General features: G+C 38.9%; 1 protein-coding gene across 1 annotated transcript; it reads right to left on the reverse strand.

Annotated features, from left to right (window-relative positions):
• Positions 1-719: 719 nt before the first annotated feature.
• AGA (aspartylglucosaminidase) lies at positions 720-16,436 on the reverse strand. The gene is made up of 9 exons (XM_056490187.1): positions 16,259-16,436; positions 14,297-14,450; positions 13,051-13,163; positions 10,405-10,517; positions 9,509-9,620; positions 7,475-7,550; positions 6,645-6,752; positions 4,475-4,608; positions 720-3,645 (listed from the first exon to the last, which is right to left on the reverse strand). Exons 1-9 carry the CDS (start codon positions 16,401-16,403, stop codon positions 3,545-3,547), a joined length of 1,056 nt encoding a protein of 351 aa, XP_056346162.1. The 5' UTR covers positions 16,404-16,436; the 3' UTR covers positions 720-3,544.
• Positions 16,437-17,876: the final 1,440 nt, after the last annotated feature.

Genomic DNA, 17,876 nt, shown 5'->3' on the forward strand with positions numbered 1-17,876 from the left:
GAAGTCACTGGTAGCAGGGATTCCTTGAACTGGCACCCTTTGAAGTTGCTATTGCTTTTATTTCACAGACCCCCCACCTGTCACTGTAAAGGTATGAGCTAATCACACTAAGACAGCACTGCACCAGCAGCTGTATTTACTTACTCTGATTCAAACTGTCAGGGGAAAAAAAGAAAATGAAAACACAGCTAAGGCTGTTAAATACACAAACATAAATGTTTGCTTCTGACAATATTAATCACAAAATCCTGAGATTCAGTCATTTCTTCTCCATGAACATTCCAGTTTTTGCTGTAAATTTAACAGAATTTATGCGGAGGAATGAACAGATCCTCCAGTGAATACATTTGTACTTCTGGGCTTAATATATAACATACCTGCTGTGAATTAGAACGGGAATAAATTTAACTGTATAACTGATGTTTCTTCATGAACACAGACTATAGATAACAGCACAGAAATCCTGCACACATTGTGTTTCAAAACAAGCATGAACAGTACTGTTAATGAGTTACAACAGCCATGTGATAAACTAAACTCAAACAATAAATGCTGACAGTTCATATAGTTTTGTAGATTCCATCTAAAAATCAACCTTGAATTCTCTAAAACTCTGAATTATTCCTGAATGAGGCAGGTACAAATGAGTGTTTCAGTGGTAACCTGCAAATGTGAAATGACAGGGAAGCTTTCTTCAGTAAATGCATACGAAACATTGCCAGGGTACACACAGACTGCTTTATTAAGGAATAATTTGATACCATGCAAAAACAGATCATAGTTCACTTTTAGTCAGACCATTGAGCAAAGATTCTTTTTCTGTCTTTAGAAACTGAAAAAACAGGTAAAAGAAGCTAATGAACTTAAGAAAGCCCCACAGCTTTATAGACAGATGCATTCGATTGAACCACTAAGTCACAAATCCTCATATTCTGTGTCATGAAAGCTGGATAGTAAAAACTGAAATAAAAAACAGTAAAATACTTTTTTGCAACCCCAACAGAAATTGCCACAGTTTTTGCTTACCTTTGACAGGAGTCTGTACTTGATATTTATCTTTCCTAAAAGAATTTTTGTCTGCTAAGCATAACAGAACACCATTAACAACTTTTAAAGAAATATTTTAAGACAGAATATCAAGAATGTTATTTTTCTAATTCTGATTTTTTCCGTAACATCAGAATGACACATTGTTAATATTATGATTTAATATATTGTCAAATTAATGATATATCCAAATAATTTACACAAACTAACCCTTTAATTTATAATTAATGGATCATCACAAAGCAACCCACATTATCAAACCACATGTATTAGTGCCTATGTCTCATGGAGACAAATAATTTTCATAGAATAATAAAATTAGTAAGGTTGGAAAAGATCTCCAGGATCATCAAATCCAACCTTTCACCAAACATCACCATGCCAACAAAACCATACCACAAAGTGCTATGTCCAATCTTTTATGGAACACTTCTAGAGATAGTGACTCCACCATCTCCCTGGGCAGCCCATTCCTATGCTTAACTACCTCTCCAGTGGAGAAACTTCTCATGATATCCAGCCTGAACTTCCCTTGGCACAGGTTGAGGCCATTTCCCTGGTCCTGTCACTGGTAGTCTGGCTAAAGAGGCTGCCTTCCACTTTGCTACACTCTCCTTTCAGGCACTGCAGAGTAACAAGGTCTCCCCTTAACCTCCTTTTCTCCAGGCTTAACAACCCCACTCCCTCAGCCACTCCTAGGATTTACTCTCTAGACCCTTCAACAGCTCCATCTCCCTTCTCTGGAATCACTCCAGCTCTTCAATGTCCCTTGTGTTGTGAGGGCCCCAGAACTGGACACATCACTCGAAGTGTGGTTTCACCATGCTGAGTATAGAGGGACAATCCCTGCCCTGGTCCCACTGGCCACAATATTTTTGATACAGGCCAAGATGCCTTCTTGGCCACTTGGACACAGCTGGCTCACATTCAGCTGCTGTCAACAAGAACAGATTGTAGGAAGTTGGCCCTATAACAGTGACATCCAGGTACACTGTTACAGGGCACTTTTACTGCCATAGACTAGCTAGTACAGAGTGACACAAGCACAACAGAAAGCAAGCCCTGAATGTTCCCAAACCTATTTCAGAAATGAATCCTGGAGGATTCAGCAGTAGCAATTTGAGACATTACCGCTCTGCTCACAGTACTGAACCTTCTATGTTCATAATCCACAGCAATCTTCAAAATAGCAATCACTAGGATTTTATTAATCTATTTGTACTTGACTGCCTAAGTTATCTGAAGATAGAGCAGCCATGGCAGAAGGATTGTACGTAGCACAGGTAGAAAGCTTATCTTAAGCCATTACAGATTTATTCAGTAGGAGTTTCTCTGACAAAAGCTTTCTGTGGCCTGCAGTGAATACTGCTACAACATGCTCTGAGGATCCAGTGACAGAACTGAGTAAATCACTTTGTTGATGAAGTTCAATAGCAGGCCATTAAAGACAGCCAATCTAATTTGAATGGTTTATTCCTAACTTTTAAAGATACCAACTTGAAACAGAAAGCAACAATCAATCTAAGGCACAGTACACAAGCATCTAAACAACTTCACTAATACATTAAGGTATGCTTTTATTACCCCATGATTTTATTTAAGTAGACAGAGAATAATCAAAGTGACAAGACACAATCTTTTTACTCGCTCCCCCTTTTGCCATTTCCTGGCAAAGTTTAGCAAAGATTCCATCAAATGATTAGCAAGCTATCAATTTAAGAGAATGATCCAACATATCTTCAAATACCTGTGGAATAATCCTCATGATGCTAAAGTTCTATTACAAAGGATTCCTGGTGTCTCTAGACACAGAAAGTGACAAAACCCATAGGTAACTGTCACACTCCAGGCATTCAACTGCTCCTTTGCAGAGGTTAATGTGCTGTAGGACAGGGTGAGTGCACAGCATATTACTGACAAGGAAATCACCATGATTATGGTTCATAACTTAACTTCCACTACAAAAAAGAGGTGACAGGATGATTTCCAATTGTCTTCACATCCAGTCAACCAAAATTAACTCCTTGAAGGTTTGTACTACCAGGGATGCTAGCATGTATTCAAATATATTCTCAGCTGTGGTGGAACAAGTTAGAATGGTCCAAAAGGACTTCCATTAAAGCTTTGAAATAGTCTCCACTACTCCTCAAGCCCCTTTCTTTGCATGTTAGCATTTTCATGCAATTTTTTTTCAAGAGAAAAGAAAAACTAAATCTTAGAACAACAATTAAATACTCTCAACAGTAGTCTTATGTGTAGAGTGCTAGATCCACTTCCAGCCTGTTATTCCAAATGTCTGACAAATATATTTTTAAATGGCAAGGCAAAGGGCCTGTTCAATGGTTATTATTCATCACTTCTGGCTACTCAGTTCTTAGGAAAACAAGCAGACCATAAAATCCATTAAATGCTAGAAATAACCATTTTAAGAAATAATTTTAAGGTGGAACTTAGCACTGTCCTCTTCTAAATTGAGATTCTAATAGGACTAAAGAAATTAAATGCAGTCTACTACTTGTTCAGTTGGTCGACTTAGCAAAGGGCTTGAAACCATGAAGTGAAACTGAGTGAATCCTGGAACTTTATTACATGCAGCACCTAGGAAAAACAGAAAAAGAAATTCTAATTTGCTACATTTTGGATTAATGTCTCTGTCATTGTATATTTTATCATATAAAGATCCCATTATTAATTCTACTACAGTGGTATAATTATTGTTTTACAATCTGTTTAACCCAAGACATCTTGAAAGTATCTAATTCTTAAGTTAAAATACAGTACTACTGACTGCTGTAGTGCAATTTATGCCCTTATACTACAATTCAAAACAGTAACACAAGTCAGGAAAATCTCTCTCTCTTTCAATCCTGATTAGTTTAATGAGTTCCTTCAACACTAATCTCTTAAATACAGAACTATAGGAAGTAAGAGATCAAAGAATAAGCAAAGCAGCCTAACTAAATAATCCACATTGATTAGCAAATTGTACTTCCTACTGATCTAAGAGTTCACTAATGGGATGCCTGGCACAATGACTACTCTTAGATCACTTTGAAGCTATGCTTAACATTCATATTCCCCCTCCCTTATGCCATATCTAAGGAAGGCAAAGCAGTCTCTTTTTAAAACCTTCAAATTAATCATATAAAGTCCAGGAAAACAAATGAAAGTTGTAAAGATTTTTGGGTTTTGCTAAGACTTCCATAACTTTTGTGAAAGTCTAAGACATCAAAATGCAAAATTAAATTATTTCCCATCTGCATTAGGACACAGCTGCCTTGCTAACCAGCATTCCATACTGTGAATGGCCAGTGCTGCTGCAGTCTTCAAAGAAAAAATAAAGATGCCTTTAAAATCTATGCTCATTTTTGTACACCTGTGACCTAGTTAGGGTCAAGCACCTTTGTCCATGAAACAAAATACATACCATAACTTCCAGTTGTATTGGCACAAATGATAGCACCAAAAAAATTTGGAGCGTACTTCTGGATTCTGGAAATAACTTTCTGACAGGCTACTGTTGGGTCTGTTCCCATCCTCATGTATTCCACAGCTTGGTAACTAAAAAAAACCCAACCCCACATCCAGAAAATTAGCCATACTCTGGTTATATAATTTAAAATACCACAGAAGAGACCCTGGTTTCTTTGAATAACGGAAACACATGATAAACAATTTTTAGGCCAACTTCATATTGGCAATTATTACTGAAATTCTACATAAAAAGCAATTAAAAACAAAACTAAAAGGGATTACAAGATGACATCTATACCATGTATCATTCTGTGGCAGGCCAAGCCAAGAGAGAACTCTGATCATTTGCAGAAGAGGTTAAGCAAAAGATCAGCTAAACAACTGCAAGGCACAGTGGCTTAGAAGAATCAGTGGCTTCTATTTTTTGTTATATGATTGAGCCTGGCATTAGAAGTAATTCCTAGTTTTCAGAAAGCTTATGTCAAGATAATTTTTTGGAGAAAACTCAGTACATTACTGATAAATGATTGAGTAAGCATTAAAAAAAAATCTTTCAGAAAAAAATTAAGATTCTGAAAACATCAAAATTTACACACTTTCTTTATTTTATAAATATGAAGGTACCATATTTTGATCAGGACTTGGAGCCACTTTCAAACTTTTTGCAAAGCGATTTAAAAAAACCCTTATTCTAAGATTAATCAAAATTAATTTCCTTTCTATCTAAAGGAGTTGCTTGAGATTAACCTGTTGCATCTCTAAAATGTCCTGAGGTAAAACATTACTTACATTGCCTTTTTCTTTCAGAACCTAAGATTAAATGGTAACTCATGACATAACTTACAAGCATTTTATTGCTTTGAGAAAGATGCATATACCAAGATCAACTTGTTACACTACGACATCTACAGATTGCATTAATTACAGATGCTATCAAAGTATCATAGAAAAGAACAACTCTTGCATTTTGAGACTCCCTATTGTCTTTGATTTCTAACAATCAAAGATGTTCAAGTTGTCTAAAAATAACTATCTGAATATAAAGCTGTATTTCAGAGGTCTCTTCACTAATCAAAAACTCAACAAGAAGTTACCACCTCAAGGAAGGCATACAGAAAATATTAGCAATTTTGCCCTTTATTTGACACTTCACTTCTGGGAGGTTAATTCTTGTCTCTGTTTTCATGTGGGATATCTAAATATCATGAGTAAAAATCTTTATCTATAAGGAACCAGTAATTAACCCCCTAGTCTGGTGGTTAACTCACTGATGCCAACATGAAATGTTTCAAGCGTTACAGACACACTTCAGGCTGCTTAAGTGCAATCTAAGCTTTTACTGACTAACCTTATAGTGGAGATCAACTCACTTCTCATCCTGGTACCTTTTACGACAAGACAGATAATTCATGAAGTTGTCAACTACCTTGTATTTGAAAGACCAACTCAGAACAGCTTGAAATTCACTGACATCTGTAAATATGTAACAGCTAGCAGGCTTTCTTGGCTGCCAGGGTTTCAGAAAAGTTGCCTGAGCAGTATGAAGGCCACTTCTACATTATCCTTCAAGCATCAGTGCCCATTATGTTCAGCATGGACTTCCATAATTGATTCCTGCTGAGACCCACCAGAAAGATGCTCACAAAGAGAGCCATATATTACACAGTTTATGCAACCACAGTCACAACATAAAACACCTCTTTCAGTTTCAAATTACATGCAATTACAAAGGATTGCTGCAGTGATACCTCCTGAGTGAGCTGAGACCCACACCTCATCCTTTTTACAATTTATGATACTTCTCCACACAACAGAATGCTTTGGAGAAGAAAGCTAATCAGTTCTGCTAAAAAGCATACAAGTTGGAAATGTATTCATTACCCACTGCCTGTCTGCTCACAGCTTGGCAGTATTAAGGGATCTGTCATCAAGATATTTAGGTCTCTTCTTTTAAGACAGATCATAAGGGTAGCTTGGTTCTGCTACTGTTCTTTCCCCTTCCACTCTTTCCTTTACTCCCACTTCAGCAGCCACAAATTCAGACCATATTTTTAATCAATTCTTCATTTGCTGAGCCCACATTTTGCTGCAGAAACCTAGCAGAGTCTGCCCTAAGGACAAACCTGGGTAAGAAGCGCATCATGACGTCCCCATCCCCAGTGGCTGCAGCTCCTCCGGCTGTACTATCTGCGTAGGATCCCGCTCCAGCTATCGGAGAATCTCCAACACGGCTGCAGTGAGCAATGGAAAATAAAAACCAAACTTTGTCAGCCTTACTGCCTCCAGCTGACTTAGCATTAAACCCACAGGAGAACAGAACAGGTAAAGAGGTCAATCCACTGCAGTCAAAAGTCTTGTCTTGAAACTACCTGAAAAAGTGATCTGTGAAAACCTGACTGACCTGAGGCTTAATCCACCTCCAATGCATAACTGTCTGTGACTATACTGACTACAGCTAAGCCAGTGAGATTTAGCCTGTGGGCAACAGTAAGCAGCAGGGGACATTAATATGTTCAATAACTTGTTGCTAAATCCAGAAGTTGTCTGACTTGGTTGACAGACAATAATCCTAACTGTGTAGAAAAAGTATCTCAAAGACAAAACACAAGCCTGAGGCTCTGATTTTCTGTACATTTCTTAGAAGACTGTGTGACTCTCCAAAATGCTTATTTGTCTCTGGTGCTTTGACTTACAAGTTGTCTCACAACTGTGCCAGTTGTTTGTGTCTCTATATAGTGAATTAAGGAAGGAAAAACAAGCATCCCCTGAAATAAACACACATAGTCTTGCACCTGAATCAGATTCTCAATATTAGGATTTATGGCACGTGCACAAAAAAAAAAAGCAAAGCCATTTTGTGATCTAAAGGTTAACGTTTAGAACCACAATGACAAGTTTAACATAGGAAACAAGGTGGGGAAAAAAGCTTGTTTGTAAAATCAGAGATACTAACCCTGGAAGTTTGTGGATTGCACCATTAGTAGATGTCCCAGAAGCAACAGTTCCACTCACACCAATTACAACCATACCTAAGATTTTCAACAGAGACAAAAACATATTCAGGAACGTTACTATCCTATTTATTTAGTTAGCACTGCACTCGTCAAACAGAACCACAATGCCCAGACAATTCAAATTGCTGATATAGTGAAATACAAGAGTAGTCCTCTTCAGGAAAACAAGTTCTTTTTAAAAGAGATTTGAAAAATTTTATGATCTATCACAAGAGCTCAAAAATGAATGTGAAACAGTGAGTGCCACACTGTTCAGAGCTGTATGTTACTGCTGCCCATACAGCCACTGCCTCCCAACACACACCTTTGTTAACCAGCCGAGAACAAGTACCTGGTGTCACCACATGGAGCACCAATACCATCAGAACAACAAAGCTTAGAAATTGCAAATGGTACTTGAAGGAAATGAAAAAAAAAAAAAAAATCAGAAGCATGAGCTTGAATTTGGCAGAAGATGACACATTGCCTACCAAAGTAACTAGAATTACCTGATGGACAACCAAACATATTGATGAGCCTACCCCTTGCTAATTTTGTGCTGGTAAGGAAACCACCGCCTCATATTAAAGAAGCTTAGATTGTCACTTGGAATTGGATTTGGGATCAGTTGCTTCTCCATAGAGCAAGACTTTACAGCCATAGAGCAGGAGATGGCATGAACTGCTGCTAGCATAAAACTCCAGTACAAACTGAGAGCAAAGAAGCACAATTTGATGAGTTGAATTCTGTTTCTCTGACCTCACTAAGCAGTATCTTCTTCTCATAGAAAGGTTTCATCACCAGTAGGAGCTAAAAACATAAAGGCATAGACCCAATGGCCTCTGCAAAAACACTGGAAGGGCATCAGTTCCTACTAATGTCCTAAATGCATACTGGATGAAGACTCTTCTTAAAATGTGCTAATCACAAAAATATTTCACATGTAAAACAATGGAGTGGGAGAGAACTTGAAATACTAAGACAAAATACCACAATTTACTAAACAGCTTAGGACTAAATGATAGATCAACCCTTGAATTGTATTTATCAGATTCCTCTCTCCTGACACTACACAATTTATAAGTTTTCCAGCACCTACTGAATTACCCCACTAAGTAAGCTAGCTAGCAACTTAAAAATTTGGTAGGTTGCCTGACTTTTGTAGACTATTAATTGATTATTAGTAGGATGAACTAGAAACAAAGAAATAAGATTCACACTTGAAACAACTTGTTAGTTCTTGGCATTGTAAAGACCATCAGACAAAAAGTTCTGGATTGCTAAACTGAGAAAAATCCAAACTAAATAAAAAAGTGCAAGTTTCAAGACTACAAAGTATAAAGATATGAAAGACATGAATCTGTAACTGCTCTAGTCCTTTGTCTGATCTGCTCATTAATTAATGTATAGGCTTAGCAATTAACAGTCCTCAATCAGGATACTCTTAGAAGTTTTGGGGACTACTACTGTTTTAATGTTAGTTTCTGTAGAAATTTACTGATTTAGAAAAAAGCCAGAATAAAAGAAAAATGAAAGCAAAATTTATTTTATAAGCTTAAGGAGTGTGACAAACACAGCTTTTAGTTGGCAACAGGACTAACGATATACTCATTTCTTCTACCACTGCAAGGCCTTTTAAGTTGGTCTTACAGCACACCATAATCAAGACAAACATAATTATCTTTAACTTAGTCAGTTTTATAAGCATCCACAGCTGCCCAAGCAATTACGCCAAGGTATCTGTGGGAAAAGCAGCAGGGCAATGAACAAGAGTTAATGGCAAAAAATGAATCAAGTGTCTATGCAGCCAGTGAACTGGAAAAAAACCACAAAAACAAATCCTACTTTTAGGCACTCCATCCTAACATGTAAGTAACAGAGTCTTGAAACCACTATAAACAGGAAATAATTCCTGCATGAAATATTTTTCTTTAAATAAGTATTAGAGGAATGAGAAAAAAAAGATCAGCATCAGAGTTACCAAAAGCTGTTACCAATAGTATCATGGTTATGAACACTTCTTTGTGAGCTGGTCTGTTCTTCTTTGGAAGTTACTTCTCGCCGTTTATATGGTCCACAGGATTTTGAAGAGTCTGGCACCACATTCTGTAATTAGTTTGCAATTTGCATGAATAATATATTCAATACAGATAAATTTAAAAAATACTCCAATCAATACTTATAATTACCATAAAGGCATTAGATGTCCAGTACTTAAACCACAGAGATGTACTGAGATCCCACAAACTGTAAGACTGATTTCTTGTATTATACAGTAAAAAAAAGTTTATTGGAAAAGTTACATTGTTCAAATTAAAGACTCTCCTCTGCACAACTGACTGGTCACAAAACCCCCAAACCAGTGTACAAACACGTCAAAATCTGTCACACCCAAAGCAAAAAAAAAACAACAAAAAAAACCCCAAAAAAACCCAAACCATTCAAACAACAAGCCAAGCTCACCTTAACAGGAAAGTTTAATGGATATCTGCACTAACCTGATGTATTCACAGGCCTGCATAAAACTTCTTGACTAACTATTTAAAGACCTTAATTACTACTGTAAGATTTTCCTTCAGAAGTTTATACATGCATCAAAAAATACATGCACTGCTTTATTTTGGTAAGTCCCGTCCCAATTAAGAACTAAAAAATAACTCTCACACCAAAACACTACTGCAGCAAGGGCAAAATCAGCAGTATGTAAGAAACTAGACACATATACTCTCAAGTCTAGCAAGTGCTTAGTAACATAAAGTTTTTCTGTCTAATAAACAAAACTTATTTTTCTTCACATGCAATGTGAAACTTCAGTATAAGCTGAAAGGAAGAGGCAATGCTGCACTACTGACTTTCTAAACCCCCCTACACTGGCATCACTGCACTGTACCTTCCAGTAGTTTGGCTGACAGCTTTGATTAAGCCACTCTGAATACAGTGAAAGGGATTTCTGGGTAGTTAAATCTTCATATGGAAACCCCATCTTTACAGCAAACAGGGAGGCTTGAAAAGCAAGAACAAAGTAAAAAAGAAACATTAATATATTCCAGTTTCATGCATTTTATAATATTGCATTCATGTTATGTCGTTTAGAAATCAAGAAGTTCCACATCCTTTTTGGAGATAAGAAATACATCTTCAGGGAGCAGTATCAGCCATTAGAGTGATGAACAACTGCAGTAGTCAACTCTCGCTTCACAGGCAGTAACAAAAAATTTTTCTCATAGAAAGAGAAACAAATTCTTCTCTTAATCAACCGGACACACTAAGAGTGTGGAGCAAGAATGGCCTAAGCTGACTGGGTCACAGAAAAAAAATAAGTCACCCAAGTACATTTTCCTTAAAAAGCAAGTTTTTATCAAATATAAATAACATAGCAGCAGAACATTTGCTATTAAAACTCTGATACTTGAAGAAAGCAATCCACCAGCTTACGTCACACTGTACTTCTTCCTTGCAGCTTTAAAAGTTACTGCTTCCTTGTTTTGAAAATTTATACAGTACATGGAAAGAGAGCAAAAGAAATACCATCACAAGCAATGAAAGAATGCTACAATTCTAAGAATGACTTACCACTAGGCAAAGGGAAAAAAGATCAACTCTGATTTCACCCTTTAGCTGTAGATACATTTGATGCTACCCAGTAACAGATACTGTTGTTAGGTTCAGATGCCTGAATTTATATTATCAATCCTTGATAATAATGTCACTATAATACACAGCTTATCCAGTCCAAGAATCATGAAAAGCCTTCAATTACTTCTGGACTGCTTTTCTATGTTTTTCTTAAAATCTGACACAAGTAAAGTATCAGCACTCAGAGGAAAAGAAAACTGACAGCTTCAATTAAACAAATATTTTCCCATTTATAAAACAAACAGGCAGAATTTGGAGGTTTTATGTTTGGGGTTTTTTTCTAAGATAAAATCGTGCTTCTGCATGTTTTTCAGGAATTTTTTCATAATTTTTGAAACATTGTTTCTATTCCAGTAAGCAGAGTTCCTAATTTTGCATCTTGAACAAAAAAAGTCTGCACAGATTACATGCATTTATACAAAAAGACTTTACTGTTCTAGCTACCTTTTCTGTAATATAAGTATTTCTGTTTAGAAAACAAACTGTTCAGAAAACAAACTGTTCTCTCACATGCCAGTCTGAAGGTTCAAATGGATTTTCTTTTTATTCATCTTCATCTGGTGAAGACAACCAGAGTTGCTCTTATCCAAGTTCCAATTTCCACAAAAAAAAAACATTTCTTCAGAAGAAATAGTCCTTCTCAATTTCTCCACTGCTGTCATTAATTCATTGACATTAAACACCATCTCCAATTTTTACTCAGATAAATCTTTAGCTATTACTGACAGTAAGGACTCAGCATAACAAACTTGTCCACATGCCTTCATGAAGAGCTATCTTCTTAGGTGGGAGGAAGTATTTTAAATCAGCACTTTAATCCTTCTGTTTCTTCATTTTCCTTATCCTTTCTGCTTGTTCTCTTGAACAAAATTTAAAAATACAATGGTAACTAGCAATGGGGCAAACGAGTATTAGGAGTATCACTCCCTCCACTATTTAACACCTGATCAATTTCTTTTTCTGCACTACATGTGAAATTTTTCTTAGAAAAGCCACTCATAATCATGGTCAATTGCCTTAAATTAAATAGAATCTACAGGTTTCTCTGTTCAGACCTTTAGTCAAATTGTATCCTCACCTCCCAAAATTGTTCCATTTTACTCCATCAAAAAATTGCTCGAGCACTACTTCTGTACATGCTAATTCCTTCAAGAATATTTTCTCTATTCTCATCAATTTCAAAGCACTTGAATCATCATTAATGCTCAGATGTCATTTTCCACACTTATCTCTGTATTTCTTTCTGAGCAGGTACAGGCTCTTCTTAAAAGCTAAGAAACCTGATCACTACTCACACCTCTAGGGAATGAACATCTCTTTTTGAAACTAGTACTGTTCTACCAACAGCAGCCTGTACTTAAAAAGCTCAACTAAGCCTCCAATTTGATACTGCTCTTTTGTTGTGCCTGGGAGAACAGCCTCTAATGAGCTTTTGTAAGTTCTCACTAATACTTTTAGACTGTGAAATATTCTAATCACATTCCATATATACCAAAATACTAGAATTTAACTCTAATGTCTATTAATTCTGCCATTCATTAAAAAAAAAGTTACTTCATGGTTTTAAATGCAACATTTACATCTAGTAGTTTCTACAGTGTCTTTTATAAATCACCATTGGTAACATGGATATCAGTGATATTAGCAAAGCCTTGAGATTACAAGTCATTATTTGCAGTTAAGCTGATGGAAAAAGCCATAAAACTATTTTTCCTTCTAAAAATAAACCTATTTAATAGACACAGAATGAAAGAATAAACACTTTTGAATGATTTGAGTAGATTGATTTGATTGTCAAGGAATTCTTCCACCTATATTACCAAGATGAAAATGTCGCAGTTTTATTAGGAAGTGTTTTAAAATGAGGGTTTGACTTGGAAACAGTTAAAGGAATAATTACCTGACTCTCCCACTAGTAATGTATGCTTAGTGTATTCAATGACCTTTCGTGCTACACCAATTGCATTTTTCACACGCCTGAGATCCGCAACAGCCCCAACTTCCATAGTGTTGCTGGAAACAAGGAATATTTTAAACTTATTAAAACTACAAGAATGATTACACATTTTTTACTAGACAAAATCTGTTCTCATCTAAATCAAAAGGCTTGCTCCTTTAACATAATGTTTTAATTGTTCTATGCCACAGACAGATCTCACCACATTAGTAGGGAAAGACTTCCTACATATCTTGTTTCCTTTCAGAGGCATATAGATGTTGCTCAAAAAACAGTACTTCCATCACAGCAATATTTTCAGTAGAGTAACTATTTCATTATATAAACTCATAATATGAACCACACACTTGCAATTACTTTTTAATCAAGACAGCTTTAAACAGCAAATAAATTATTGAAGACAATTGCTCCAAAAGTGAAATATTTATGGACTGAATGTAAAGGGAAAGCTAACAATGCTACAAACCATCTGTTTCAACTGCTGTACCAAGAACTGGATTAATGCACTACAAGTGAAGAGTCATTTCCTACTCTTCCAACAAACAGGTATGTTATTTTTTCTTGCTTCACAAGTTAGCTTGTCCCATAGTCAGCCCCAAGTCAACAAGATGTTGTAACAACCCTTAAGTGTGCTAAAAATGGCAGGTGTGAGAAACAAGTTAATGGAAGTTGGCTTACACTGGGTATTATATGAATTGGTATTATATTATGAATTATACTGTTGATTAAACAGTATGATGTTGTCAATATTAGACAGAGAGTGTTGTGGAGTGGTTGATGTTGTTGCAGTGGCCTAGTTGTGAGGCTGGTTATCACGAGGATGGTTTTGTGTGCTGTGGTTTTGTGTGTTTGGGAGCTTACATTGGATGGACTGTTGCTGGTCAAATTGTTGAGACAGGACCTTAAAAGCAGCAGAACTTCATCCAGTGACGGCCCTGAGGACCACAGTGATGAAACTGTGTCAGCACAAAGGAAAGTGACATGGGATGAGACTATGTAAAATCAAAGTAAATATGCATCAAGCTGATGCAACACCAGGGGCACAAAAGGCGGAGCTGCCATTTTGTGGAGAAGCCTCTGGCATTTGGCCACACTCTCAATGCTGTCCCTTTTGCTTTGTGAGCTTTTTTACTGTTCTCATTAGAACTTTCATAACACATTCCCACCTGGGGTCTGAGTAGTTTCTTACCCATCCATAATCATTGCATCCAGAGTTGTTTCTCCACTTTCATCTGGGCTTCCTCCGTATCCCACGCTCCCATCGCACTGATCGATCTCACACTGACCACAGCCTCTCTCGACCGCATCCAGCTCTGAACCTCCCAACTCTAATACTCTCCAAGCTGTAATCAACACAAATAATTAAATGTCACTAGGGAAAACAGTTTCCACTGCTGCTTAAAGATGGACATGATGCACGTGCACTATATAAGTGGATAAAAACCAGCAGACTATAAATTACAGATTATAAAGTCAAAATATAAATACAACCAAATAAATGTAAAGCATAACTTTTCTAAATATTCTTTTTCTTGCATGTCTAATAAGTGTTTCTGACTGAGAAACAGAGCTTTTCTTCTGACTGAGGAATTATTTATTAACAATTATCACAAGTTCTCTATATCAAATACCCTTCTCTGCCCAGAATCAATCATTACTTAATCACCTGTTTAAAGCCTTCTGGCAGAAGAAAGAGGGGGAAAAAAAATCTTTCAACTCAAAAAAAGAAAAAAAAAAAAGGCCAAAAAGAAAGCTGCCCTCAAAAGCTTCATATTGAGAATATTAAGTGTCCAACTGCAGAATAAAAAGGTATAAACCTACATCAGTAACTACATAAGCACAAAAGCAAACTGAAAATTCTATACAGGAAATTAAGTCTCCACATTCTCCTTTTCAACCCTTGGTCTTCTATTCAGGATCTAGATCATGGTGCAGCTTTGTAAGACATTACAGACATGTCAAACGACATGACTTGAATACACTAAGCCTGAAGGCATTGCACATACAAGTTTTCACAAGGATGGATCTCAGGCAAGATTTTCTGAGGTGCTTGAGCTTGCTGCCACTGACAATCACAGCCCTCGTTATTATTTGTGCTGGCTCTGGCGCTCCTTCAGCTGACAGACCAGCACAGCAGCACATGCACACAGGCCAGCTCCTCTTGCTGAAGTAAACCACCTCAGGAAGCCTCAAGATCACAGATGCTGCATGCCAACTACATGAAGTTGCCTTCACCAGGGAAAAAGTAAGAATTAATACTAAGCATCCAGCCCCACATATGCTTGCCTCTATTGCAAAGCTCAGTGTAAGGAATAATCTCTGACTCCTATGACCTATATTGCCATGAGTAGCCTTAGGAAAGGCTTTCAGAAGCTGCAAAGCAAGGGCCTTGCAATTTTCTTGAATGTATTTCACTTTCAACCATTATGAGGCTTTATTGGTAACTCGTTTGACAAGCAAGCATTCTGTAGCACGGGGTTATTTACAACTCGGTTTTAACAAAACAGTCTGCAAGTCTTTTAAAATTACTATACACATGTTGCCATAGGAAAGCGTCCTTTGACTGCCGATAACACAGCACAAAATAACAGTTTCAAAGAAATAATATAACTACCTAATTCTTTAGGGGGCAAGAAGGAATCTCAAAAAAAAAAAAAAAAACCAACAAAAAACCTTTAAAAATCACTGTGCGAGAGTGCAGCTTTTCCGCAGTTCATAACTCCCTCTTTAGTTTTTGTGTGTTTTGGTCGGGCTTTTTCAGCGTTATTTCCTTTCCAACGTGGAAAGCGAAACCATTTGCCGGGAGGCTCCCAGCGGCAGAGAGAAGGAAGGGCAAGCTCCGGGGCTTGGCCCTTCCCAGAGGAAAGGTAATCCTTCCCAAGGTGGCCGAGGCACCTCCAGCAGCGGGGCTGGCTCTGAGCCGTGACGGGGCAGGGGGAGCAGGACCGGGCCCTCCGCAGCCGGGTCACTGCCCGCTCCCCCTGGCCATACATCAGCCCAGCCACGCCTCACAGACTCCTTTTTCCTCAAGCAACACCAACACCCAAATCCGCCGGGCGGCCCTCAGCAGAAGGGCGCTCCCGATAGCCCCGAGCAGCGCGGCACAGCACCGCCCCACCGGCCCGCTCCAGCCCGGGCCCCGCCGGGACACCTGTCTCTGCGGCCGTCCTAAACGCCCAGGTGTTGATGACTACCGGCAGGGCGGCAGCTGAGGCGGCGGCCGCCCCCGTCAGCACAGCGAGCAAGTAGAACGCAACCACGACCCCCTGCCGGCCCCCGCCGCGTCCCGCCGCCATCGCCGCCCAGCCCGGCCCCGCTCCGCTCCGCTCCGCTCCGCTCCGCCGCCTCCAACCGGGCGGCTCCGGCGGCGCAGGCGCGCTCGGCCCGGCCGGGACCGCGGTGACCGCGGGCGGGTTCGGCCCTGAGCCTGGCCGGGTTCGGCCCTGGCAGCGGCTCGGCGTCGGGCCCTGCAGTCCGGGAAGCGCTGTTGTGGCAAGGAAATGCTCACCCCTCGGCAAAGGCCGAGGCCCATGCACACAAATACAGTTTGTATTTCGCAGAGTCATAGAACGGCTTGGGTGGGAAGGGACCTTAAAGATCACGTAGTTCCAGCCCCCCTGCCGTAGGCGAGGACACCTGGTAGAACGAATCGTTCAGAGGCCCATCCAACCTGGTCTTGAGCTTCTAGGAATGAGGCGTGTACGGCTTCACTGAGCAGCCTGTTCCAGTTCCTCTCCACCTTCACAGTAATGAATTAGTTCGTAACATGTAATTTAAACCTACTCTGTTTCAATTTGAACCCATTCCCCTTGTTCTGTCACTACGTGCATTTCTAGATAGTCTTGCCTTATCTTTCCAGTAAGTTCCCTTCAGGTACTGGAAAGCTGCAACTAGGTCATCCTAAAGCCTTCTCTTTTCCAGGCAGAAGTATTCCAATTATCTCAGCTTTTCCTCATGTGTGCTCCATCCTTCTGATGAACCTGGTGTGGCCTTGCTCCAACACGTCGATCTCCTTCCCGTGTTGGGGTCCCAAGAGCTGGATGCAGTGCTTGAGGTGGGATTTCACCAGAGCAGATTAGAGAGGCAGGATCACCTCCCTCGACCTGCTGTCTGTGCTGCTTTTGATGAGGTTTTTTATTGAGCCTGGGTGTGTGTCACAGCCAGCCTGCTGCTGCCGGTGGGATTGCCGGTGGGATTGCCGGTGGTGCTGGATGCGGGAGCTGAGCTGTGCTGGTGTGGGGGCTGTGCAGGGTGGCAGCGATCTCCCCCTAAGCTCACCAGATCCACTTGCAGCATCTTCATCTGCTGCCTTGCTAACATGGATGCCTTTGTCAAAAGCACCTTATGGCACAGAGACATTTCTGTGAAGGGCCTACTACAGCCAAATAGTTTATGAGAAAGTTTGTGAAAAGCCTTGCTTTGCAGAAATCCTAAAACTTATAGCAAGTAATTTCTTAATTCTGCCCTTGCCATTTTAAGCTTTTCATGACAAACAATTAGAAATAATTTAAAGCCATTTGACCCATTGCCATAGCACTCTGACATTTTCCAGGTTCAAAGGCTTACCTGCTGGAAGCACAATTCGCTGGCTTGTGTTCAGGGCTGATTAGGTTCAAGGAGCTGCTGATCATCAACCAGCTATTATATCCGAACAACATGAAAAAAGGTGACTTTTGTTTCCATGTGAATATAAAATCTACTCTTTTTTTTCTTTTCTTTCAAGTACATTTTTGGCTTGTCCTCATTACTCCTCTTCAATATATAATGGG

This window comes from Oenanthe melanoleuca, chromosome 4 (assembly GCF_029582105.1).
Source record: "Oenanthe melanoleuca isolate GR-GAL-2019-014 chromosome 4, OMel1.0, whole genome shotgun sequence".
Lineage (NCBI taxonomy): Eukaryota > Metazoa > Chordata > Aves > Passeriformes > Muscicapidae > Oenanthe > Oenanthe melanoleuca.

Bases quoted from the DNA above. Each gene is read 5' to 3' on its own strand.
- AGA (XM_056490187.1), bottom strand. From the start codon at position 16,403: ATGGCGGCGGGACGCGGCGGGGGCCGGCAGGGGGTCGTGGTTGCGTTC. The intron at 10,518-13,050 runs GTAATTATTCCT...TTGCTTTTCAAG, and splicing joins ATTACTAGTGGGAGAGTCAG to CCTCCCTGTTTGCTGTAAAG. The intron at 3,646-4,474 runs GTATGTATTTTG...TGTTTTTCCTAG, and splicing joins CAATACAACTGGAAGTTATG to GTGCTGCATGTAATAAAGTT.